Source organism: Rattus norvegicus, chromosome 5 (assembly GCF_036323735.1).
Source record: "Rattus norvegicus strain BN/NHsdMcwi chromosome 5, GRCr8, whole genome shotgun sequence".
NCBI classification, from domain to species: domain Eukaryota; kingdom Metazoa; phylum Chordata; class Mammalia; order Rodentia; family Muridae; genus Rattus; species Rattus norvegicus.
In genome coordinates this window covers 119,634,619-119,661,853 of record NC_086023.1, presented here as the reverse complement: position 1 = coordinate 119,661,853, position 27,235 = coordinate 119,634,619, and the positions used below count along the sequence as shown (strand labels likewise).

Here is a 27,235-nt window from a genome sequence, read left to right as displayed (position 1 = left end):
TGTTTTCTTGAGATCTACCAAACTTATTGTACACATAATTCTTACTCAACTAGAAATTTTATTTAAAACAGGACTTTCAATCATACAAAGGGTTATTTGTTTGTTTGTTTGGTTGGTTGGTTGGTTTTGGTTTTTATTTTATTTTATTGGTCCTGGAGCCAGACATGTCATGAATTAAAAGTTTAAAAAAATACTGAAAATTTGTCTGAATTGTTCAAATAAATCAATTTGAATGGAATATAGACAAGGTTGATAGTTTGAGCTTTTATAGGAAGATAGAAGTAGACTGATTTTAAAATGTTTTTACAATAATAGAAGAGGAAATTCCATGTGTGACTTATATTTTTTCACAAATAAAACAGCTTGTAATTCGTAGAGTGGGCATGAGGTGGCGCTAGATTCTACCATTCAAGAGTTTTCCAACAAACGCAAACAACTGTTATGTGTGCTTCACAGATTTTACTTATTCATTCATAAGAAATAAGGCAATGCTAAAGACACAAACTACAGATTTTAAGTCAGAAAATAGTGATCAAAACAAACATACCAACTAAGTTACATCTTTCTGCGTCTCTCTGGGAAACCCTGTCCTCACATATAATTTTACATTGTTGGCCATTTAGGTGAGCAAGAGTTACTCAGTGGATGTGCCACAGACGACAGTGTGACCAAGATGCCTACATCACATTTTTATTGGAAGATATTTGCTTTGTGTTAAAGAAGTAGATAAAAAACATTGTCAACCTTTTTGTTTTTAAAGAATACTTTAAAAATAGATTAAATAGATGATTTATAAAAGAAAACTAATATGGATTATCTTTCTATTGACAGGTTAAATTGCTTTTGAAAAAGAAACAAAACTGATGCTTTAACCAAAATTAAGACTGAATCATTTTCAATGTTTGATATATTTGTATACATAATTATATTATATAGTTATACTGATTTACGGAGAACTTGTGTACACAATATGCTTCCCATGCATATGGCTTATAGACATATAACATGCTGTGTGTGTGTGTATGTGTGTGTGTGTGTGTGTGTGTGTGTGTGTGTTTGATGTACCTGTCATATAAAATTAGGCAAATCCCAATTAGGAGTATGAATTCAGGCAGTGTCACATCTCTGGGGATACAACTGCTGACTTGTGGCCTACTCTAATTTCAGTAGTGACTGACTTTATAGCAAGGAAGTTAAAGCTACTCATCTCTCAAGACAAAATTCTTGGCATTTCTTGAACATTACAGACTATAACTAGATAGAATTCAAGATTAAAAAGAGAACGGTAATACAGAGTTGAAGTATGACCAGTAGAAGTCATGTATGTATAGCCACTGTAAAGTTCTTATTTTCTCCCTGTAATTCAAATCTTTTATATATGTATGGATATATGACTCACAATCTGGCTGCTAAGCATGGTGCCTATAGTTGCAGGTACTCAAGGAGGCTAAAAGAAAAGAATTGCTTTAGCCTGTGAGCTAGAGGACGGTCTGGACAAACACAGCAAGACCATGCCTTCTTAAAAAGTGAACAGAAACATAGAAGGGAGGGAGGGAGGAAGGGAAGGAGGGAGAACAGGCAGGTGGGCAGGCAGGCAGGTGGGCAGGCCGGACAGGATTTTAACTCTGGCTTCTGCTTGCCCCACTGCAACACTTTTACATTTCTAAGCTGTTCATTTTCTGTGCAATTTTGCACTTCTCTGTTCCACATAGACCAAGGTCACCAACTGGCTTATACTACTTAAAGAAGATTAATTTAGCTGTCTTATTAGTAATTTATTTTGAATTTTCAGAACCACTCACTCACTAAAATGGTTCTAAATGTATGAAAATAAAGTTGCTTCAAAGTAGAACAATAGAAGAACTACCTCCTGCTAAATAACCAAGCTTCCGATTGGCAACATCACTCCATACAGGAGCACATCCAGCACACACAGCCCAGCCAGCGCTGGGGAGAGAAGCAGGAGGAGCAGACTCAGGGCCATCCTTGATGACGCTGTAAGTCTGTGGCCAGCCTGGAACAGGCTGTCACCCAAAATAATAATAATTTTGGCTCACTTTACCTAAGAAATACCAGATAGTAAACAAAGAATGTTGAGAAACAAGACAAGCATTTCCAAAAAAATTTAATATTTATCTTAAAGTTATAAATTAAAAATTTGACACTATTGGGCTCCCAAGATGGCTCGGCAGGTACAGTCACTTTCCACTAAGCCCACTGACCTCCGATCCACATAGTGGAAGGAGAGGACCAGCTCCCACAAGCTGTTCTCTGACCTTCACATACACATACAGATAATAAATGAATGTAAAAGTTGGCAACATGCCAACTGCAATTATAATTAAATTCTGAGAACTTTTAAAAATCGAATTTTCAATTCCTATTTTTGATGTCTAGATGCAAAACATGTGGACTCTTTCTATTATAATATAATATATATATGTATGTATATGTATATCACTATCTATAGCCTGCAGATTAATCCCAGCATGGTCATTAGACCCTCCCGTTCCTAGTATACTCAAGAGCTACCACAGGACAAGCTGGCATGAGGACATAATAAGATAACTATCAGTCTCTCAGGTAAATCTTTCTCCCATTTCCATTCACAATCCAATACAAAAACAGCTTTTCTTCAAGTGGACTTTCACCATCTCATCTCCATAAGAAGAATTGTAGTCATATCTTAGTTCTATAATACTTTCTGTATTTAAGAGACTATGTCCCTAGTACTGTGCTAAATGCTTTGAAAAAGATTTACATCTTTTAAAATATATAAAATAAAATTATTCCCAAGTCACAATTAAGGAAAATCAGACTCAAAAAAAAAAAGAGGTTGTTAAAGTTAACCCATTTACATAATAACTAGAGGAATAGCCAGGATTTACACTCAGGCCTGTTTACTCTGCATTCTTTATCAATTCCAAGAAGACTCTTTTTACAAAGTATCCAATCAATAAATACTTATTATAATACTCATTATAACAATGAAATACTATTTCTTGGCATATGACAGCTTATAATCAAATGGAAATTTTGTTAATTCAAGGTCCATATTTTATATTAAGCAAAATAATTGACACAAATTACTGATTAGAAATTATTAGGTGGTGGGCACACTTTTAATCCCAGCACTCGGGAGGCAGAGGCAGACAGATCTCTGAGTTCAAGGCCAGCCTGATCTACAGAGCAAGTTATTGGGCAAGCAGAGCTACAGAGAAACCCTGTCTTGAAAAACCACAAAAAAAAAAAAAAAAAAAAAAAAAAAGAAAAGAAAAAGGAAAGAATTATTTGTTGGATTGAACAAAACAAATTGTATTTATATAGTTAATTAATATTATTTATATCTCTTATTTATATATGATGACTAAAATACACTTTAGAATTAGGTAAATCATAATTAATTAGGCTAATATTTACCTTAATTAAAAAATACAAAAAGATGCTATTGGTGCAAACTAATATTGTTGGAACAGGAAATATGTGTGTGCAGACTGAACAGGCGCACCAAATTGCTTAGGGTGTACAGATTCCTAAACAGTCAGAGGAAAATTCCTCAGAGATGATGTTTTAAAATTTTAATATAGAACAAATGTCACTGTCTAGCAATTTAAAGATATAAGGGACTTCAGAGTTCAATAACAAATACAGAGTTGTTATTTGAAACAAGAATGCAGCTCTAGAGGACAATCAGTTCAGTTCTCTAGCAGCAGTTATAGTGTGTGGTCATAACCATTTCCCCCCTTCACAGAGGTCTCCAGGTGCACATTCTTAATGTATCCTAGCAGTTTCCAGTTAATGTTTTATATTTCTGTAGCTATTATTTTCTGCTGAAAGAAAACTAGTAAAAGTTGAGTCTAGAAAGGGAAAACAAAGGAAGAAGATCAATATTAACACTCTACAAATATTGACTTAGCAAAGTGACTTTGTGGTCTTTCTCTCACAGGAATTGATATTGAATCGATGATTTACTTAAGAAGCACCTAGGGAAAGTATTTGTCAAGCAAAAAATTTTACTTGCTAAGGTCCATAGTTAATTAATCTATTTCTCAAGTTCAAAAACTCAAGAGTCACTATTTTTAAAGACCTTACATATAAATATAATAATATTCTTACTCATTATTTTTACTTTAAAATATCACAACCAGGGTCAGCAAGATAGGTCAGCAGACAAAGATGTCTAAAGCATACCACCCAAACTCCATCCTGGATCCCACACGGTGCAGGGTAAGAGCTGACTATCACAAGCTGTCCTCTGATCTCCACATACGCACTATGGCATGACCATGTTCCCCCACAGATAGCTGGATGGATGGATGGATGGATAGATAGATAGATAGATAGATAGATAGATACATACATACATACATACATACATACATACATACATACATAATAGATAAAATATAATTTAAATATTACAAATAGAAATGTTGCATTCCATAGAAAAAATCAAATTAGTTCACAAACTCCATTGGTTGGTTCCCTGTAGACATTCAATGATTGTTAATAATCTTAAAGTCAAATACTTTCCAGAAAAAGTTCTATTTGTTCGTTTAAAATACTGTACCTTTAAGTTTGGTTCAGTTAATGTTGAGTCTCGGTTACTGTTAGCGCTCATAGGCATTGTGAAGGAAACAGATGTCTTGAACTTTCTAGTTGTTGACAGTAAGGTGTGGCTTGTGTCACCTGTAGAGAGTAACGGTCGTTTGGACTCATATATGAAAAGTGATCAGAAGCAGTGTATTTCTAAACAGTGTCACACTGTCTATGCATCCATGTCACTCTCTGTTCTTCCTATTAAAATGCAATCAGGGGCTTTATATTGACCAGGCTTTAATGGTTTTTAATTTATGTGCTACTAAGATTCTTTATTTCAATATGTCACCTTTTAGTCTGAAATTTTAGTTTTAATAAAATATAATGAGCCTATCCAAGTAAAGTTCCATAATAAAAATTTTACTCCAGTGGATTTTTACTGCTAGGAAAGTCTAGAAATTGTGGCTAACACTTGGTTTCTCAGTTACCTTGTCATTGATAACCTGAGATGAAAGGACAACTTTTTGAATTATGATCCACCATTTCTGATCAGGAAACTATTAGTTTTGAGAGTAAATACCTTTGCTTGAGAACGTTTCTTGGTCATTTTTTCTTATGATCCTAGGTGATGGTTTTGGTACTGGTGATGGATCCCTTTCAGGGGACCCTTCCATTTGGCTTCCAAACTGTTGACGCCTCAGTTTACTGTCGGCCTCCAGTCTTTCTAGTGTAGTCTTGAGACACTGCTCACTGGTTGCCATGTATAATTTACAAAACTAAAGGAAAGAGAACAAAGTCAGCTAGTGGAGAAAACGCTCGGTCCTATATTTGGGAGGCGAGAGAGGCAAATACACATTATTAGGCAAGGAGGAGGCTTGTGGCTGAAACGCATTTCTTACTTTCCTTGTTGCTCATGTTATTTTCCTGAGCCAGACTGCCAGCCCCAAGTGACCTAGTGAGACGTAGTCATCAATCAGTGAGGTCACACTCTGAGTGAAATGAATGGTACACCAGGAGAGGTGATTTATTTATTTTTTTTACAAGACACATAGACTTGCATTTGTTCTAAATAATTTTTACGAGTGTTCCACCATACAAAAGGTTCATTTCTGAAGGGAGTCTCTGTGCTGGTTTGTATACTTGTAGATGCATTTTAACTTGGTTGTACAGGCAGAGTGGCCCTTATTCAAGATGCTGGGACCAAGAGCATTTTGGATAACTTCTGATTTTGGATCATGTGCAGACATACAGTAGGACGTCTTGAGGATTCTGAGTCTAGTTAAGAGAATCACTTATGTTTCATGTGCTGCTTATACAAATAGCCCAGAGGGAGTTTTGTCCACTATTTTCAGGAGGTTCACATGAGCTCACACATGGTATTTGGCCTCAGATTTTAGAGCATTTCATATCTTGCGTGTTCAGATTCAAGATGTTGCTCTACATTATTTTTATATCATCAGATCATAACTGTGGAACTCAAGAGGATAAATTGAAAGTATAATGGGTACACAGCACACAACTGTGCCCTTGCCAATATTAAAAAGTTACTCCAACAGGGGCTGAGGTTTACCTTCCTGGTACAGTGTAGAGCATGTATGAGGCCTGGGAATGCAACAATAACAAGCCGCGTGTCAGATGAGGTCTAATCAGTTCACAAGGTCTGCACAGGTCAAAAGCATCTTTGCGTACATTATAAATAGATATCATTTTCTCAGTTAGACCTTAGCAGTGTTGAAGGAAATTAAACGTACTTCCCTACAGAGCATGCAAGTTTATATCAGTATGAACTTATCTACCTTAACGTAGTCAAACTTTCCATTAGCATTTACATCAGCCAAACTTATTACAGCATTTACTTCTTCCTGAGTCATCTTCTCACCTCTCTAAAAATAAAATAAGGTTTATTTTAAAACAAGTAATGCTTTGTTATTCACAGTGATTGAATTATTCAATATTTCCCATATTCACAAAAAGTAATATATGTATGTGTATATATATATATATATATATATATATATATATATATGGTGTGGGTTATAGTGCTCAATTGGAAATATATTTTAATCTCTTCTATAAATAAGCTTGAATATTTGTTTTCATTGTAAGTCAGGATGAGAATTATATTAATCAATAATGAAATTATATTAAAAAAAATTCACAAAATTTTGTGAAAATATGCCTAATTTCCATTTCAAAATAAAAATATACATTACAGAGACTGTAATAACGGACATTGAAGTACAGTAATAACATCTTCTAAGAGTACTCCAGAAACAAACTAGGATGAACTTGGTGGCGCACACCTTTAATCCGAGCGCTAGGAAGGCAGAGGCAGGAGCCTCTCTGAGCTAAAGCCAGTTCCAGGACAGCCAGGGCTACACAGAGTAACCTGTCTTAAAAAAACAAAACAAAACAACAAAACAGACAAAATTATTTCTAATCACATTTATACTTATTTTCTTTACTAATCACATGAAGGACTCATGAATTTTCCGAGTTCTGAGCAGTAAAGAACTACAGAGGCATAAAGGAGCCTGAAACATAAAGGAGAGAACCTTTTACTTCCCCTTTATTTACAGAGCACTTTAATGGAGGATGCAAATGCTTTATACATACTGCGTGCCGTTTACCTCACCTGGTGGGAAAGGCTTACTGTGGGCTGTGGTAGGCAGAGCTCGGCTCCAGCTGCTTCGCAAATATGTGGTATTGAAGTCTCACAGGCCTTACCTTGGTTAGATATTTATGAAGGTCAGAGTGTAGGATAGAGCCATCATCATTTACATCTAATTGTTTAAATGATTTTAGTAAGTCTGCTTTCGAAGTAGGTTTTTCCTTGCTTAAAATTATACAAAAATCATCAAAATTTAGTTTGGCAGTTTGAGGAGTCCAATACTTATTAATGGTCTTTTGAGATGGATTTCTTCCTGCATGCTGAAGAGCTGCCAATTTAAACAAAAAAGAAAAAGTATATGTTACTATAACATTTGGAATTAATATCTGAGTATTCTTTTTCTTCAATCCCTATATATTATTAAGCAAATATAATATATATCAGTATATCACCATTGGTGTTGATTATATAGTTAATTCAATGTATGCTTCATTGCTTCATTCTCTAAAGCATATATATATATATATATGCTTATATATATATGATAATATATATCTCCATGCCTATCAGCTTTGGTACCACAGCATAAACAGAGTCAGACAGCAAGGTGTGGCATCAACAATTGAGGTCAGTGCTTATAGCAGCTGACCAGGGTCAGAACTAAGAGAGGCTGACAGGGGTTGGTTCTGATAATGATCGATGGAGGCTACTGTCTGTGACAGCCAGTGATTAGAGAAAAAGTGGTGGGGGAGGTGAACAGAGAGAGAGAGAGAGAGAGAGAGAGAGAGAGAGAGAGAGAGAGAGAACGAACGTGAGTTGGAGCAAGGGTAGGCTCCAGTGTTGTTTTGTTTTGTTTCTCTTAACCCTTTTTAGACCCCTTAAGACAAAGTTTTTCTATTTAGGAAAAAAAAATTTCCTTATAGCCATAAGTTATACATTTTTTAAAAACAATCACCACAAAAACATTTTTTAAAAACACATCAAAATCATTACGTGTTCCTCTTTTGAAATCTCTCTCTCACTAAACAGTTCTCACCTGTCTCTCCACAAGCTCACTGTAAACCCAAAGCAGTAACTCTCTTGTCATAGATGAGCGAAGTTTCTCCCTTTGCTTGGCTGACAATGACCTGGGCTTACTAGGGAACAGCTCATCCATCTTATGCTTTCTGTTTAGAGTCTTGATCGGCTTGACTGGCTAATCATCTGTTCCGTGTTCTTATACCCACAACAGAATTGTTTTTTCTTTTTTTATAATCTTTCTCTTTCATGCTGTACACCAATAACCTGTTAAAACATCCCTAGATCCTAAGAAAAAGGAACTAAGGCCCGACCTAGAGTGGATGCTTTCTTTGGCCGTTAACTTGTTCCAAGCTTATTTTCTTGCTGCTCTAATTCTGTGCTTGTAATACCTGAGTGCTCAGCTGAGCTCCTTTCTCTAACTCACGCAGCTCTCGCCACAGTGTAAGGAAGCGGCACATTCTATTCTCGATTCCACCTTTAAAGCTTCTATCAACTACCCAACTTCCAAAACTTGTTTAAACCAAGCTAACTTCCTAAAACCACTTAAATCAGACAGGAATTCATAAAATTATTAATTCATCTGAACATCATTATCTCAGGAGCTTTCATCCCCATCCTGATCTGCAGGAGACTGGCCAACAGAGTGGGCTATCACCCAGGAAGTTATCGTATCAGGCTGTAGGCTGTGAGGGTCTCAATAAATGAGAAATATGGTAATGACAAACATGACAAGGCACATCCATAACAAGAAGCAATCCTGGGACGAAGCCTCTGGGGCATGCCTTTCAATGAACCCATTGTAGCCAAGCGGTCCAGTGCTGGCCCTCTCCAGGGAGCTCACCTGCCCACTGCAGCTCAGTTACCTAAGAACTTTAAAGAACACGCAGTTCGCTGAATTTGTTTTGAGAACACAGAGTAACCACAAAAAGCATAAGTAACTACTTTTTCAAGATGGACAAATATTTTACTGAAGGGGAAAACTCATTTGTTTGAGAATTTTAATGTCAACAAGACGTAGTATCTAAAATGTTCACCAAAGCTAGATAGTAGGTGCTCCAGAACTTCAAACATATTCAAATGTCACATACATGCACACAAGTATCCATCTGTAGGGCTAGTGAGACGGCTCAGCAGATGAAGGACTGTCACCAAGCCTGACAGCCTTGGCTCTCACACATAGAAAAGAATCAACTCCCACAAGCTGTTCTATGACTTCTACAAGCTTTGGCATGTGCATATGTGAACAAAGAGGCCCCACACAGGCAAGCGTGAGCATATGTGCATGCCTGTGCACACACACATACTTAACTAAACATAATCATTTTAGGAAGTATCCATTTATAATTATGACTGTTAGAAATGAAGGAAAGCTGCTAAACCTTGGATAGAGTCACACAGACACAACCGTCATGTGGTCTTCATTTCTAACTGTGCTTCACATCTGTAAGAGCTACAACCTCTGAAAGGATCTGTGTATTCACACATGTCATGCAACACTAAACACAATTACAGACACCTTGTTCGCTTGAATACAAGTGATGTAATGATTTGTGAATGAATGTCTACATAGCGCCTTATAATTATCTATAATGAACTAAAGGATTTCTGAACCACCAGAAGGAAAAATCATTAAATTTATAAAGCTATATCGCTTTCGAATTGTGCTAACAACTCTTACTATAAAACATTTCTAACTATTTTGGGTAGGAATATATAATATGTGTGCATCAACACTAAAACGATTATCTGAATTTTCTACAATTTAATCTGTTACAGTTTAGCAAATACAAGACAATTCAGAGACATATCCATAAAGAAATAGAAACTAGATCAACATAATAAATACAAATATTTGAATCAATTATTGGGTACTCATTGTACACAATAATATATAGGATGACTTTGTTTTTCCAGAGAATCAAGCTTTTTTGGGTCCAAAGTTCTGTGATATAAATGCAAATTCTACATCTTTTAAAATATATTACATCTTATATATTTATTATTGCAGTTGTCATTGTTTTGTTGTTGTTATTATTGTTATCATTATCATTATTATAATTATATGTGTGCCTACACATACATGCCCCAGCAGAAATGTAGAGTCCAGATGACAACTCGTAATTGGTTCTATCCTTCCCCCATGGGGGTTCTTGGGACTGAACTTAAGTCCTCAAGCTTTGTGGCAAGCACCTCTACTATTGAGCCATTTCTCTGACCCATGTAAAGTCTACATGTTAAGTGTAATATTGCTACTTGTAGTGATGACTTCTGTTTGAAAAACTAATAGACATTTCCCATCCTCCAGTTTGTGTCAATGCACTGTACTTAGATAACTGAAACAGACATGGGAAGGGAAACAAGAACCACAGTCAACAGATTTAATTTAATTTTATTGGGGGTGGTGTGTGTGTGTGTGTGTGTGTGTGTGTGTGTGTGTGTGTATTTGTTCTCTCCCTCCGCTCTGTGGGTCCCAGAGATGCAATGCCAGTTGCCAAGTCTGACAGTGGATATCCTCAGCCACTGAATTACGTCATAGTCCTGCGAAGAGCAGTTCTCACTGCAGGACCTACCATCTTCTATCTATTTATAAGACCTTTATGGAAATGGATAGCATTGCACTTGTTTTTCACATTTTGGAAACAGAGAAATCCTTGTTTGTTATGCTGCCCTAAGAATAAAGAGTATTTGCCTAGTATGTGAACAAAAAATATCCATACTTCATCTGCCAACAGAATTAGAGAAATGGCACATGCATTTAGGAACCCATCCCCCATCAACCCCACCACCTACAGTGGGAAATAAACGAGAACCTAAATGAAGCGGTAATTTCAAGGTTAAAAATCTGCCGGAGAAGGAAATTATTTTGGTCAAGTCTTAGAAAAACCATCTTACAACTCTCAGAATAAAACTTCAGCAAACACTACTTGCTACTATCTTCAGTAACAAAGGAAATGTTTGTCTCTTGTCCTTGTTCACGCTGTGTCCCCACATCCCACCCCCACCCCAGGCCATCACCTCATGCCCCCTGCTTAGAACAACCACCTCTACTATAGCCCAAGCTGGCCTCAGACTCAAGATAATCCTCCTGCTTCAGCTTCCCAGGGCTGGGATGATGAGCAGCTGTACTTGGATGCATTTATTCTCTGAAATGCTGAAGATTGGAGTCCAGGCCTGTGCGAATGCTCCTACCACTAAGCTATATCACCAGCTTTTAAAACTATTCATTTAAAACTAATTGTCTCAACATGAAGCTAATTATGCCAAAGTATTTATTTAGAAGTAGATAGATATCTTACATCTCAGAAGTTTTTACTAACTATAGACGTTTAAAGACTGGCACCTATGTATGGATCTTTTGTGTAAGGTTTACTTAAGCTTCTCAATGTATCTGTAATGTACTGACTCTGAATGGAGATGTCAGACCATATCTGTAATGTGCTAAGGGCAGAAGTGTATAGGGAAAAGAGCAGTAGGAAAGACACATCCTAATGCATGTCACCCTTGGTAAAAGCTATCTTGAGCCCAAGAGTGTGACAAAGAACACTCCACCTTACACCAAACCACGTTGCACAGGAGATGCTAAACTGTGTTTTCTACCCAGATAATTTCACAGGACCAGCAGCATCTTATTAACACATATTAACTGATTAACAATTCAAGTACCACACTAAAGCAAAAGTTTTCAACTTAAAAAATTCACTGTCTATCTTCAAAGAAAAAGAAGCTCAGGTATTTTAGCCACAGCAGCAAATTGGAGTTTTAATTAACTGGATTTCTGTCTAATATATGGCCAATTAAATACAAATATTTAAAATTCAAGATGAAAGTTTGCTAATTTTAAAATTATATAAGTCAAAGTAAAATTAGGCACATTTTAAAAATTGCTCACACCATGCGCATTTGTTTTTAAACTATTTAACGAATGTCTTACTTAGATAGCATATATATTTTAATCTTGTCAATTTTTAATCATCCCTCCAAATGAATTTTCTTAGAAATATCATATGCATAAAACCTAAGACATTTCTGCAGAAACGTAGCAGAATTTTAGTTTAAGGAAATTACTCAAAAAGATGACAAAGAGCTCTGCTTGCTCTGCTCACGTTAGCCTTGACGAAGTTGACAAGTCATCCGCAGTCCCCACTATCATTTACCACTTGCTCCTGTCTAAGCACTAGCAGCATCCAGACCTCCAAGTCGTGACAGCCTTGTAAGGATCAAACTCAGTGATCTGGAGGACTTTGGCAACCAGAGGAATTTTAAAATATGATAATGGGTAGAAGAAGAAACAAAACTTCCCAACTCTTAATTCTCTTTTGAAATTTCACTTATCTCTAGTTACTTTTTTTTTTTACAGTGATCAGATTCAAGTTTTGCATATTTGTCTTTTCTTTAATGTACGGAAAAGATTCAGACTAGTGGGTACTGTAGAGATGGCTCAAGGGTTAAGAGCACTGGCTGCTCTTCCAGAGGACCTGGGTTCAATTCCCAGTACCTGCATGGCAGCTCACAACTGTGTGCCTGTAACTTTAGTTCCAAGGGATATGGACATTCATGCAGGTAAAATATTCATACATGAAACAAAAGAAATCAATCTTTTAAAAAACAGTTTTAAAAAGTTCAGACTAGTAAGACAAATGACAGACTGTTTTTCTTTTATTATTATAAGTATAAACTACCACACCAATAAGTAAAAAACAGCAACAAGCCACGGGTCTGCCTGCATTCCTAGGAGACTCCTGGCATCAGGGATAGCTAGGTGGGACCCTACCTCAAGCCCTTGCCTGCTAGGTCCCCTCAGGACATACCCAAAAGCACTGAACTATGCCTACCTGCTCCTGCCCCCACCTCCATTTCCCAGCCCACAGCTCTACAGGCATTCTCTGAGGCCTGCTGGTACCAGTGACAGGTGAGACCCCTCACCCCCCCAATCCTGGCATGTCCCTCTGGGGCATGCCCAGCAGCAGTGAGCTGCACCCTGTCCCCTGTGCTCTGTTTTCCAGCCCATAACTCTGCCTGCATTCCCAAAAGCCTGGCAGCACCAGCAACAAGCAGATGGCTAGAGTCCAGCATAAGAACATGACAAGAGCCAGGGCAGCATGGTACCACCAGAGTCCAACTGTCAATCACCGAAAGTCCTGGACATCCAAACACAGCTGAAGCACAGAAAATGACCTTAAATGCAATCTTAGGACAATGATAGGGGTCTTTAAAGAGCAATCCCTTAAAGAAATACAGAAAAATACAACCAAATAGGTTGTATTTTAATGCATTTTATTTTATGTATTTTAATGAATAAAATTGTTCAAGACCTGAAAACGGAAATAGAAACAATGAAGAAAACACAAACTGAGGGAATCCTGGAGATGGAAAACCTAGGGAAAACAGAACTACAGACCCAAGCATCACCAACAGAATATAACAGATGGAAGAGAGACTCTCGGGTGTAGAGATATGACAGAAGAAATTGATAGATTAGCCAAAGAAAATGCAAAATCTAAATAGTTTCTGACACAAAACACCCAGGATATCTGGGATAGTCTTGAAAGAACCAAACCTAAGAATAGTAGTAACAGAATAGGAGAAGATTTACATTTGAAGGCACAGAAAATATTTTCAACAAAATCATGAAGAAAATTTCCCTAACCTAAAGAGATACCTATAAACATACAAGAAGCCTACAGAACACCAAATAGATTAAACCAAGAAAGAAAATTCTCCTCCCATATAATAATCAAAACCCTAAATGAACAGAACACGAATATTAAAAGCCGCAAGAGAAAACAGGCCCACTAACATATAAAGTTAAATCTACCACAATTACACCTGACTTCTCAACAGAGACTCTAAAAGCCAAAGGACCTGACAAATGTCTTGCAGTTTCTAAGAGACCATGGATGACAGCTTAGACTACTATACACAACAAAACTTTTAAATACCATAGATTGAGAAAACAAGATATTCCATGACAAAACTAAACTTAAATAATATCTATCCACAAATCCTGCCCTACAAAAGTTATTAGAAGGAAGCCTCTCACTGAAGGTTAACTACATCTAAGAAAACAGGGAATAATTTCATACCAGCAAATACAAAAGAAGGGAAGCACATGTGCGCACGCACACACACACATACACAGACACACACACACACATACACGCACACACTACACACACACATGCACACACACACACTACCACCACCAATATCAAAATAACAAGAATTAGCAATCATTGGTCTTTAATATCTCTCAATATCAATAGACTCAATTCCCCAATAAAAAGACACAGACTATCAGAATGGATAACAGGATCCACCATTCTGCTGCATAAACACACACACCTTAACATCAAAGACAGACATGACCTCACAGTAAAGGGCTGGAAAAAGATTTCCAAGCAATCAGACCCAAGAAGCAAGCTGGAATAGCCATTTTAATGTCTAATAAAATAGACTTGCAACCAAAATTAATCAAAAGAGATGGAGAAGAACCCTTCATAATAATCAAATATCCACCAAGATGATATCTCAATTCTAAATATCTATGTTGTAAATGCAAGGGCACCCACATTCATAAAAGAAACATTACTAAAGCTGAAATCACTCACTGAACCATACACATTAATAGTAGGGGACTTCACCGCTGCACTTTCACCAATGGACAGGTCATCCAGATAGAAACTAACAGAGAAATAGTGGAACTAACAGATGTTATGAATTAAATGGATCTAACAGATCATTTTACCCAAACACCAAAAAATATACCTTCTTCTCAGCACCTTCTCCAAAACTGACCATATACTCGGCCACAAAGCAAGTCCCAATAGATACAAGAAAATGCAAATAACCCCCCTCTATCTTATTAGAGCACCATAGATTAAAGCTGGACTTTAACAATAACAGAAACATCAGAAAGTCTACAAACTCATGGAAACTGATCAACTCTCTGCTTAATGACCACTGGGTCAAGGAAGGGGAAAAAGGAGGAAATTAAAGACTTTCTATATGCACAACATTCCCAAACTTGGGAACACAATGAAAGCAGTGCTAAGAGGAAAGTCCATAGCACTAAGAGCCTTCAGAGAGAAATTAGGGGGAGCTCATATTAGTGACTTAACAGCACACCTAAAGCTCTAGAACAGAATAAGCAAACACACCCAAGTAGATGGCAGGAAATAATCAAACTTGGGGCTGAGATCAATAAAATAGAAACAAAAAGAACAATACAAAGAATCAAGGAAACAAAGAGTTGGTTCTTTGAGAAAATCAACAACTTAGACAAACCCTTATCCACACTAACTAAAAAGGTCAAGAAAGAATATGCAAATTAAAAACTCAGAAATAAAAATGGGGACATAACAGACAGCAAGAATATTCAAAGAATCATTAGGTCTTACTTCAAAAACTTGTATTCTGCAAAATGGGAAAATCTATAGGAAATGGACAAATTTCTAGATAGATACAACTTACCAAAGCTAAATCAAAACTAGGTAAACAACTAAATAGACTTATAACCCCTAAGGAAATAGAATCAGTCATTAAAAGTATCCCAACCTAAAAAATTTAGTGCCGAATTCTACTAGACCTTCAGAGAGTAATAATCCTCAGGTTATTCTACAAATTAGAAACAGAAGGAAGACTGCCAAATTCATTTTATGAAGTGGATCAGAGACCTCAACATAAAACTGAATACACTAAGCCGACAGAAGAGAAAGTGGGGAAGAGCCTTGAATGCACTGGCACAGGAGATTTCCTGAATAAAACACCAATAGCTCAGGTACTAAGATCAACAATTAATAAATGGGACCTCACGAATCTGAAAAAACCTTGTCAAAAGAACAAAATGGCACCCTATAGAATAGAAAAAAAGTTTTTACCAACTCTATATCTGACAGAGGGCTGACATCCAAAATATATAAAGAACTCAAGAAACTAGGCATCAAAGAACCAAATCACACACTTTAAAAATGGGGTTCAGTTATGAACAGAATTCTCAACAGATCAATCTTTAATGGCCATGAAACAGTTAAAGAAATGTTCAACATCCTTAGTCATCAGGGAAATGCAAATCAAAACAACCCTGAGATTCCAGCTTACACCAATCAGGATGGCTAAGGTCAAAGACTTAACAGCAGCACACGCTGTGGAACAAGGGGAACACTCCTCCCTTGCTGGTGGGAGTGAAAAACTTGTATAACACTTTGGAATCAATTAGGCAGTTTCTCAGAAAATTGGAAATAGATCTACCTCAAGACCTAGCTATACCACACCTGGGCATACACCCAAAAGAAGCTCCACCATCCCACAAGGACACCTGCACAACTACGTTTATAGCAGCTTTATTCATAATAGCCAGAAATTGGAGATAATCCAGATGTCCCTCAAGTAAAGACTGGATAAAGAGAAGGTGGTACATTTACACAATGCAGTATTATTTAGCCATTAAAAACAATGACATAGGGGTTGGGGATTTAGCTCAGCGGTAGAGCGCTTGCCTAGCAAGCGCAAGGCCCTCGGTTCAGTCCCCAGTTCTGAAAAAAAGAAAAAGAAAAGAAAAAAAAAACCAAAACAAAACCAAAAACAATGACATAATGAAATTTGCAGGCTAATGAAAAAGATCATTGTGAATGAGGTAACCCAGATCCAGAAAGACAAACATGGTATTCATGTATAAGTGGATTTTAGTCATAAAGTACAGGATAACCACAGGCTCAAAGAAGCTAAGTAACAAGGAGAGCCCAAGGGTACAAGCTTGAATCTCACTGAGAAGGGGAAATAGATTAGACATTGGTGATGGATGAAAGGAGGGGACTGGATCGAGGAGGTAATGAGGATGGAAACAGAAGGAATGAGGTGGGGGAAAAACAGGAGAGAGTATTAGGAGAGACAACTGCACTGGAGGAGGCATCTCTGGGACGAGCTAGAAACCTAGGACAATGGAAACTCCCAGGTTTCTGCGAGGGCAACCCGAGCTAAGACTCCTAGCAATGGGGGATATGGAGCCAGAATCAATCATCTCCTGTAGCCAGACAAAACTTCTAATGAAGGATAAGGCATCAACCCAGCCAAAAAACCTTAAACCCAAAATTTGTCCTGCCTACAGGATGTGTAGGGGTAGGTGATGAAGCAGGACGTGAGGGAAGAGTCAACCAAGTGGCTGACCCAGCTTGAGACTCATGCCATGAGAGGGTACCCACCCCTGACACTATTCTTGATATTCTGCCATTCTTGCAGACAGGAGCCTAGCATAAACGTTGTCAGAGGGCCTTCACCCAGCAACTGTTGGAAGCTGAGACAGTGACCTACAGCCAAACATTGAATGGAGGTTGGAGAATTTTGTGGAAGAGGTGGACGAAGGATTGAGGGTCAAAGACACCACAAGAAAACCTACAGTCAGCTAACCTGGGCCCGTGGGGGCTCATGGAGACTGAACCACCAACCAGAGAACATGAATGGGATGGACCTGAACCCTCTGCACATGTATAGCAGATGTGCAGCTAGGTCTTCATGTGGGACTCCTAAAGTGGAAGGAAGCAGGGGGCTGTACCTGACTACACTGACTGCCTTTGGATCACTTTCCCTTAACTGGGCTGCCTTTTCTAGCCTCAGTAGAAGAGGATGTAGCTAGTTTTGCTGTGGCTTGATATGCCAGGACTCCATATCCATGGGAGGCCTCCCCTTTTCTGGGAAGAAAGGGAGGAGGGGGTGGGTGGAAGGGGCAGGGGAGGTGAGAGGGAAAGATTGGGGAGGAGAGGAGGAAGGAGAATTGAAATTTAAAATTTTTTTAAAATAATAAAACAAGGGAAATAAGTCTATTAAAAAAAAACAGCAACAATACCAACTCCTAAGTAGTAACTGATGGATGTGATGAATACACAATCCTCTCTATAAATACAAAATCCTCTCTCTATATATATGTGTGTGTGTGTGTGTGTGTGTGTGTGTGTGTGTGTGTGTAGATGGATAGATAGATTAGATAGATAGATAGATAGATAGATAGATAGATAGATAGATAGATAGACAGACAGACAGACAGGAGGGAGAGAGATACCTATAAAGTTTGGAAGCCCTTAGAATATGTAACTACATAAATAGCCATTGTTTCTTAAAGTCCTTTTGCTTGTTTCACTGTGAAATTGGAATGATTTGATGATGTAATTTTAAAATTTTTTTTTTATTTATTCATTTATTATATATAAGTACACTGTAGCTGTCTTCAGATACACCAGAAGAGGGCATCAGATCTCTTTACAGATGGTTGTGAGCCACCATGTGGTTGCTGGGAATTGAACTCATGACCTCTGGAAGAGCAGTCAGGTGCTCTTAACCGCTGAGCCATCTCTCCAGCCCTTTTTTTTTTTTTTTAATTTTTTTTTATTTATAATTTTAATTCAAATTTTTCATTCTATTAACTTCAATACGTAAGGGAAAATGTTCAACTTCAAAAAATTTACCTAAGTAGAGTTGATCTTTAGACATAATGTTTTCCAAGCTGCTTTTGAAGATGGTTAAGTAGGCGGCTCTACAATTCATATAAAATACCTCCTGTTCAGTTAGTGGGAATTTCTTTGTTCGAGGACTCCCTGAAAGCACTGACTTCTGAGTATCCAAAGCTGCATCACTTCCAGGATTGCTGGCCATTCTGTTAGAAAATAACAAAAAATGTTTACTTTAGTCGATGTAAATCACTTATAATCCAAATGTGCCACCACGGGGTGGCATACTAGGGCATTAAAATTTTTATATATAGAATAAAAAGGTAAATATTATAGCATCTCTATGAACTTATCAATGTATGTTAAATAGAATAAGTCCTTAACAACTGATTTCTAATTATATACATACACACATGCATATAATTTCTCAAATATACAATACTCTCCCAAAGAAGAGTGATGTAGCATGACACAAAAGAATCAGAACGAAGAAAATGCACACATGCATCATCTCAAAATTAGACTTCAGGGGAGACTTCACAGGTTGTTAAGATTACATCAGTCCACACGTGAAATACATACAACACTTCAGGATGCATAAAAGCTAAAGATATGGAGTGAAATTCCCTAACAGTGAGATTTTTTCATGCCAATCAACTGCAGTGGACCCACCCTCTATAGGAGTAACCATCATTTCATTCCCATTTCTTTTTTTTTTTTTTCTTCTCTCTTTTTCGGAGCTGGGGACCAAACCCAGGGCCTTGCGCTCGCTAGGCAAGCGCTCTACCGCTGAGCTAAATCCCCAACCCCTCATTCCCATTTCTATAACACAGCTCATGTCAAATCACTGAATATTGGAAGTTTCACTGATTATACTGGGCTTTATAGAGTTCCTTTACTAGTAATAATATTTGGGATCTATACAGTACCTCTGCTCTTAAGACATTAATATCCATGCAAACATCTTATTTAAGCCATTACTACACTGACCAGGCACCTTTTGTCCATTTTACAGATGGTGAAATGAGGGTCAGAGATGTCACCCAGTCAGTAGTAAGTTGTGAGATTTCAGTACTTTCTTCTGTGAATGTGGATGAAGGTTTATTGAACAAAGGCTACTACGCAGTGCAAAACTGTTCTGGTGGTCTAATGGCTTCCAACATTACTTTATCCTGCGTTGACTTCTAAAAATACATTCCAATCTAATAAATTGAACAGCTCAAGTTGAATAATAAGATGACACAGGTAGGGTCCCCTTCAGGACTCATTGGATTCTTACTCAGGAGGCCTAAATCACTGGCACCTTCTTGAATTATGTAGGTCTTTTACACTTGGGAAAGAAAGATAATAATCGCTTATCATGGATGAAGTACCCTATTTATAATACACAGACCGCCTGCCTGACACTTTCATATTATACCAGATTTAGAAGGACCCCATAGGGACGTGGTGTCACAGTCTGGTTACTGCAAATTGGTATCACCATAATTAAACATTGGTTTTAAACACACATGCGTGCACGCCATTTCACAAATGTGAAAGAAAACTATTCCAAGAAGGAAGAACAAGCACTCAGTTTACAGCAAGCAATTCAAAAACATTTTAAAGGATCTTCTTCAAATGCTCTTTCCAAATAGGGTTATTCTCACATGAAAATCCCAGGGCAGAAATGTTCCAGAATTCTATTCTTTCCCTTCCTGTGAAGAGAGTCTAAACTGAAGCTTAAATAAATGTATAATTGCACCCTTAGGGCTCGGAAACCACCTTTTATTTAAAATTCTAGCCCAAGTCTGAGACAGGGGCCTGGAGAGTATATTGTAGCAAACGGCTCCATAAATAACCAGGCACATAATAAGCAGGAAAAATAAACTGTTAAAAACGCCTAAGGCGTCGAGTGAAAACAGAGCCATCCAGTCACCGTCGCTGCTCCGTTTAACAGTAATAACTAATCCCAGACAAGCTCTCTCTGTTTTTTGTATTCTTCTGGCCACAAATGCTGTATTCCCTTGTGTGTTTCGGGGCATGCACGGGCTTTTAGGAGGACACAGAAGTAAACGTAGCAGATGAGAGAGGCAGCCGCACAGTGAGGAGCAGAGTGAGCGATAGGGTAAGAGAGAGGGCTGGTTGCTACCTAATTTCAGCTCACAAACCAAGAAGAGCAGCCAATTTTCTTTAGTAGTTCCGCGAACCTCTCAGCGCAACCCGACAGACCTCCGCCTTTTTTAGATTACCATAGCAACTGCGCTTCCCCGCCACCGGAAGTAAGAGGCAGAGCACCTTCCAAACGCTCCGACTAGAGATCTGTGGACTATTGACCGACAGAAAACAGTCATGGCATTGTAGCTTATCCTTTGGGAGGCTGGTATGTCCAGGATAGTGAGAGAGGGTCGTGTGCTGCACGCGGCTGGGGCTAGATGGGTTCTGGCCTTAGACTTCCTGCACCCTCATTTTCTTGCACACGTTCGGGCTCTTTCTCGCGTGGAGACTGTTTCGGAGGAGCCGCATTCGGTGTGACACCTCATTCAGTGCTTACTACGCGGGCTTTTTACACTTCCGCGTTTGTGGTTTCTCAATTGGTTCTGTCCAGCAACGGAGTCCCGAAATGCCGTAGGTATCCCTTCCCTAGACGTTGATGTTGTACGAGCCCTCTGTGAGCAAAAAGAGTATGCTATGCGGCCCCATGGTCACCTTGTCTTTTCTATTTCTATAACCTGTCTCTGTTGACATCGTAGGGATGCTTGGTATTCCCCACCCACCTCTACTCTTCTAGCACTTCTTTGACTCTCAGAACCTTCCTTCTTTGTATAAGCTGTTGGCTAAATTTGAGTCATGTCTAACTTGAAATAACTTAGGGTTAACAGACTGAGAATGAAATAGTATATTAAGTAAATATGACTCTGTAATTTGTAGAACTTTTAAATGCGTGTTAAGTATTTGCATTGTGAGTTCATTTAAACTCGGAGAGATTTCATGAACTGAATGGATTTCAGTGCCTGGATTTCTTAAGATTCTCATTTAGCAACTCAGTAATAAGTGATTTACTTTTTTTTATTTTTACTTATAAAAGTAAGCTTGAAAAAATAAAAATAAGTTTGTATTGGGTCAACTTTAAAACAAAACAAAACAAAACAGCCCAACCCCAATAATGTGATTATGGAAAATTAACATAGTAGAGATGAGTATTGTGCTAGACGATCTTGTATTCTGCTGCCCTTCAGCTACCCTTTATAAAATAAGTAAAGCATAGTTAGCTGTTGTATAAGTTTTTTTTAAGGTCTTTAAGAATTTGAGGGAGGAGGAAGGGCTAACCCTTGCGTTGCTTCTTTGGGTACCCCTGGTGCCAGGCTGATATAAGTACTTCCTGCTAGGGTAACATTTTCCTGTTTGAGTAAAATACAAAATAAAATATTATTGAGGGTACTTGTGTTAAATGCCAGCAGACCTAGAGATGATTGTGAGCCACCATACAGTTGCTGGGAACTGAACCCTAGTCTTCTGTAAGGGCAGCGAGTGCTCTTAACTTCTGAGCCATCTGTCTCTCCAGTCCCAGAAACAGGAATGATTTTCAGTGATGTTGAAATGATGACATTTTGGTGTACATTTGCATAGCTATGTGTATAATGCAATTGGAAAGGTGTGATCTGTATCCACTCGGAATTTTCTTTAAACTTGACTGGAAAATACATTTTGTTCTTTTTTTTTTTAATAAAAGCAATTAGGGAAATAAGTGTGGCCTGAATGAATCTAAGATAAATGGGAAGGAATAAATTAGTGAAGAAATTAGTGAAGTGTTTAAAAACAGTGACTGAAGGAACCGATTCATGGAAGACTGCATACAGCCTTTAAGGTTTAAAAGCAAGCAAAATAAACAGTTGTTTGGGCTTAGATATGTGTGTGCTATGATTATAGCAAAAGCAAAAGATCATGTCCAAAAGCAGGGAAGGCGGACTAGAGAAGGAGCCATCAGGTATGTCCAGTCATGTTGGTGACGCTGTTTCTTAGTGTGATGAAATCTTTGGTTGCTTGACTTTCTAATTTGAGCATCATTTGTTTTTTAATAGTAGGAATCACCACCAACTTAAATTGGTTTTGTTTTGTTTGTTTTTTAGATTTAGAGATTACTTATGTTCTCAGTAAGTACAGTTTCTCGACGATCTGCTAGAGCCTTTGTCCCTTTCTTGAATAGAGAAGCTGACAAGTCAACTACTTGCTGCTCCTGATTTCTTTAGTCTCTCCAAGCAAATGTACTCTTGTTTTCTATGTGTGTTCTAAGTCCAGAGGTAACGTGATTAATGTAGGCTGCAACCTTGACGCTTAGACGTGAAGTGGAAAAACCACTTGGGCCAAAACACCAGGCTTTGAATCCTCATCAACAGAATAGTTAATCAAGAATAGTAAGTGACTAAGAAAGTTGCTGTTTGAAAAAAAAAGGTTATCCTAAGACTGATGTGGTGTTGGCACCTATGACTCCAGCGCTTCCAGGCTAGAAGCAGGAGGATCGGATCTGGAGTTTAAGGCTAACTCAGGCCCAGACTTAAAGGAGCAGGGAGGAGAATAGCTGCTTTAGACTATGTGGAGACATTTTTACACCACATCTTTGCTTACATATTACTAATGGCAAGTGAAACAGCTTTTGCTATTACATTTCCTTGAGTCCTTCCCATTCCCCATATCTTCATTTGTAAATTTCCTAGTACCACTTACCTAGTCTCTATAATTAACATGTATTGTCATGATGCTTCAACCAAAGATGGCCATTTTCTATGAGTGTTCACTTAATTATGTTCCAGAGATGAAACATTAGAATAGCATTAGTGTTGGAGTTCCTAACTGTGACGTGTTCCTAGAATGGGTTAAATCTGATGATGTTCTTACAAAGTCTCAGAGTTTTCTGAAAAAATGTTTTAAATGTACTATTTCTTAAATTAAAAAAAAAATGAGTGTCTAGTGTAGCCCAACCTCACTGTGTAGCTGAGGTTGGCCATAAACTCCTAATCCTACTGCCTCCATCTTCCAGGCGCTAGTATTACAGGCACGTATTTTTCTGCCCAACTTGAAAGCCTAGATATATACTACACTTGTTTGGGCTTCTAATAAGACTGACTGGCGTAATGCCAAATGCAATTTTTTTTTAAAGATTTATTTATGTATGTGAGTACACTATAGCTGTCTTCAGACATAACAGAAGAGGGCATTGGATTGGGCAACCATGTGGTTGCTGGGAATTGAACTCAGGACCTCTGGAAGAGCAGTCAGAGCTCCTAACTGCTGAGCCTTCTCTTCAGCTCCAAAATGCAATTATTTTTATTGCGTGGACTAATTTTAAAAACACAGGTGAGCAAAATAATGTGACAGACCAAGTAATAGTTAACTATTTAATAAACATTGTTTGATCATAGGAAATACTCAGTTATATAACTAACTGAATATTTTACTTAAAGGTATCTTGCATTTATAGGGTCGGTAAATTGTTAGTACTTGCTATAAAAATTGAAAAATATGAATTTTAAGTACATTTTTATTGGTTATAAAAGTCAGCAAGTTCAAGTTATGTATAATACATAATATAGTATATGATATTATATATTATAGTATATATATATATACTATGTTATATATAATATAATATGTGACTTTTTTATAATAATGTGAGGCACTCTCCTAAGACATAAATGAGCAGCTTTTTGGAACTGCAGAGGAAGAATCCATATTCCCTTCACTTTAGTATCCTTCATGTATCTAAAGCTAGAACCACACTGCCAAGGTTGGCTCCAGCTCTGGTTGGACACCCACCCCAGCTCCCTACACCCACCCCCAGCTGACCTATTAGTAACACCTTTTGTTGTTGTTATTGTTGTTGCTGCTGCTGCTGCTACAGCTGCTTTCTTCTGAGAGCAGAAGACCCCCCTAAGCTGTCTTTCAGGATGGGGTTTTGTCCTGAGGTCACCCTTCTCTTTGTCCCAGTCCAGAACAGGACTTGCCTTAATGGGACTGATCTCCTTACCAGTTGCAGCACAGTACAGCATTATCTTTTCTTGCTTGCTTTCTTCCTTCCTTTCTTCCTTTCTTCCTTCCTTTCTTTCTTTCTTTCTTTCTTTCTTCTGTCTTTCCTCTTTCTCCTCCTTCTTCTATTCCTCCTCCTCTTCCTCCCCTTCCTCTTCCTCATCTTCCTCCCCTTCCTCTTCTTCCTTCTCCTTCTCTTCCTCCTAGTCCCCTTTCTCCTCTTCTTCTTCTTTAAATTATACACTCTATATTTCTTTCTGCCCCATAGCATTATTACAGATTCAATATTATGCTGTCTTGAAATTTCTTCCACCAAAAAAAAAAAAAAAAGAAAAATTGGTCCATTTTAATTTAGCCTCCAGCAGGTTCTCAGGCCAGTGACAGAAGACAGCCAGATTCTTTGCCAAAATGTCATAAGAATGGCCTATAGCATAGTTGCTAATGTTTGTCTTTGAAGCCTCTTGAGCTGGGCCTTCACCCTGCATTACTCTAGGTTCTGCTGTCTTCCAGACTTCTACTAGAACAGCCTGCTAAATGCTGCTTACAGAATTCAAGCATTTTCCTAATCCAAAGTTCCAAAGTCTTCCACATCCTCCAAATAATAATAGCCATGGCCATATTCTTCAAAGCAACGGCCCACTCAGTCCCAGCTTCTCTGTTAGTTACTTTCTATTGCTGTGATAAAACAGGGTAACTAAAAGTGGCTTAGAAAAGACAGTATTTATTTTAGTTTATGGTGCTAGAGGCATACGAATCACTGTGGGGAGACATGGCAGGAAGAAGCAGGCATGCTGGGAGGAGCAGGATAGCTCACATCTTGAGCCACACTCATGAAGCAGAGAACAAAATGGAAGTGCTACGAGGATATAAATTTCAATGTAGACTATTGCCATTACATCAATAACTTGTTAAATTTTTATTATATTTATGTAATACATTTTGTATTTGGGTAAAACACACAAGGAGACTTGTGTGGTAATGCGTGCCTGTAATCCTACAACCTGGGAGATAGAGGCAGGGGGATCTACTGTTCAAGGTCATCTTCAGCGATCTACTAAATTTGAGGCCAGCCTGTCCTACATGAAACCATCCTGAGAAAGAGAGAGACAGTGGGAGGGTGAGAACACAGATACCATGGGTCAGAAAAGCCTGTATAGTGAATGGCTTACATCTGTATGGCTTGTGAAGAATGATTAATTTTAAGCAAATGAGACAAAACTCAGAAAAGTGGTAGATTTAGATAAAATATGAATAATTCTTAGTCTTTTTGGGGGGGTTGGTTTGGTTTGGTGCCAGACTGTAGGTCAAGCTGATTCTGAACTTACTGTCAATTATCCTGCCTCAACCTCTGAGAATTCTCAAATTCTGAGAATTATAGGCAATTCTACTTTGTGCCTCTACTTTTGTCCTTAAAAATTTAAATAAAGTTATATCAGAATTCAGTGTTTTTATTGAATTAATGACAGAATCAAATAATGAGATAGACACAATTAAAGAAGGAATTCAAATCTGGAAAATAAATATGAGAAATTACATAAAGAACAATAACATGAAAAATGAGTTCAATGTATTGGAAGATATATCAAGAGAGTAAAAAATTCACTTCATGGTTAGAAAGATAGTCAATATTGGAGAGGCAATATTTGATGAAATTATATGTTTTTTAATATTTATTTTACTTATTTTATGTATATGAGTATGCTGTTACTGTCTTCAGATGCACCAGAAGGGAACATTGGATCCAATGACAGGTGGTTGTGAGTCACCATGTGGTCGCTGGGAATTGAACTCAGAACCTCTGGAAGAACAGTCAGTGTTCTTAACCGCTGAGCCATCTCTCCAGTCCAATAGGTTTTCTAGAATTGATGAAATACACATCAGCACTGAAGTCTACCTTAGATATAACTGTATTAATATGACATCTTTGAAGACTGGTATTAAAGAACCCTGAATAAACTTGACCACAGTGTTATTTGAGAGGCAAATGGAGATGTTACTTCATTGGTAGAATGCTGACCAAGCATGCATAAGACCTGCTAGACTGCCCTCAAATATGTAATAAATGTATGCGTTTACATATAATATATATTTATATGTGTTGTACATCTTTGCACTATATATCGTGACATATATTTTAAAGACTTATCTAGGAGTGTCAAACCAAACTACTCCCTCATATGCAAAAATGGGCCCTATAGGAAATTGAAATAATTATTTGATTCATTTTAGTGAAAAAGTCAAAATTGATTGAATAATAACTTGTGGAACAACAGTATGCCAACTACTTGAGAACTGAAATACAATTAGTGACTTAAATTTTCACAGAAAGTTCAATAAATATCTTAAAAACTTACTGCTTATTAAATAAAAGACAAAACCTAATGATTTAATAATCTAGGGAAGAAAACATACACATTACTTTGACATAAATGTTTTAGCGAGAAGGTCATGCACAAATGCTGTTGTGAGTAAAAGGATTTTTACTGAAAACTGAACAGTATGGGAACTTCATGGAGAGAGCAGTTGGATGTTTGTTGTTTCCATTTATGTGTGTTGTGAGATATAATCAAAAAGTACACACACACCACCTCACTTTCCTGCCATTTAACCTATCTGTATAAGCCAT

The 27,235-nt window shown here is 37.7% G+C and overlaps 2 protein-coding genes across 28 annotated transcripts in view; one reads left to right on the top strand and one right to left on the bottom strand.

The window, feature by feature from the left end:
• Efcab7 (EF-hand calcium binding domain 7) overlaps positions 1–21,013 on the bottom strand; it is a 50,726-nt gene extending 29,713 nt beyond the window's left edge. For 3 of the 7 annotated variants that reach the window (XR_010066420.1, XM_008763885.4, XM_039110291.2), the window contains exons 1-6: positions 20,884–21,013; positions 18,625–18,812; positions 7,267–7,478; positions 6,336–6,422; positions 5,120–5,315; positions 4,571–4,689 (exon numbers count right to left, since the gene is read on the bottom strand). Coding sequence is in view for 6 of the 7 variants with exons in the window: in XM_008763885.4 (XP_008762107.1) it covers positions 4,571–4,689; positions 5,120–5,315; positions 6,336–6,422; positions 7,267–7,478; positions 18,625–18,812; positions 20,884–20,939 (858 nt within the window). In the remaining variant the exon portion in view is untranslated. Of the gene's footprint in view, positions 1–4,570; positions 4,690–5,119; positions 5,316–6,335; positions 6,423–7,266; positions 7,479–18,624; positions 18,813–20,737 lie in introns of those variants that run through there. The other 4 variants (XM_008763886.3, XM_039110289.1, NM_001191866.1 and 1 more) reach the window with 4 other exon arrangements.
• Positions 20,880–27,235, top strand: part of Itgb3bp (integrin subunit beta 3 binding protein) — a 65,318-nt gene continuing 58,962 nt past the window's right edge. For 10 of the 21 annotated variants that reach the window (XR_005504482.2, XR_005504480.2, XR_005504481.2 and 7 more), the window contains exon 1: positions 21,021–21,213. Coding sequence is in view for 10 of the 21 variants with exons in the window: in XM_039110271.2 (XP_038966199.1) it covers positions 21,021–21,213 (193 nt within the window). In the remaining 11 variants the exon portion in view is untranslated. Of the gene's footprint in view, positions 21,214–22,715; positions 22,740–27,235 lie in introns of all 21 variants that reach the window. The other 11 variants (XR_010066419.1, XM_017593484.3, XM_063287954.1 and 8 more) reach the window with 8 other exon arrangements.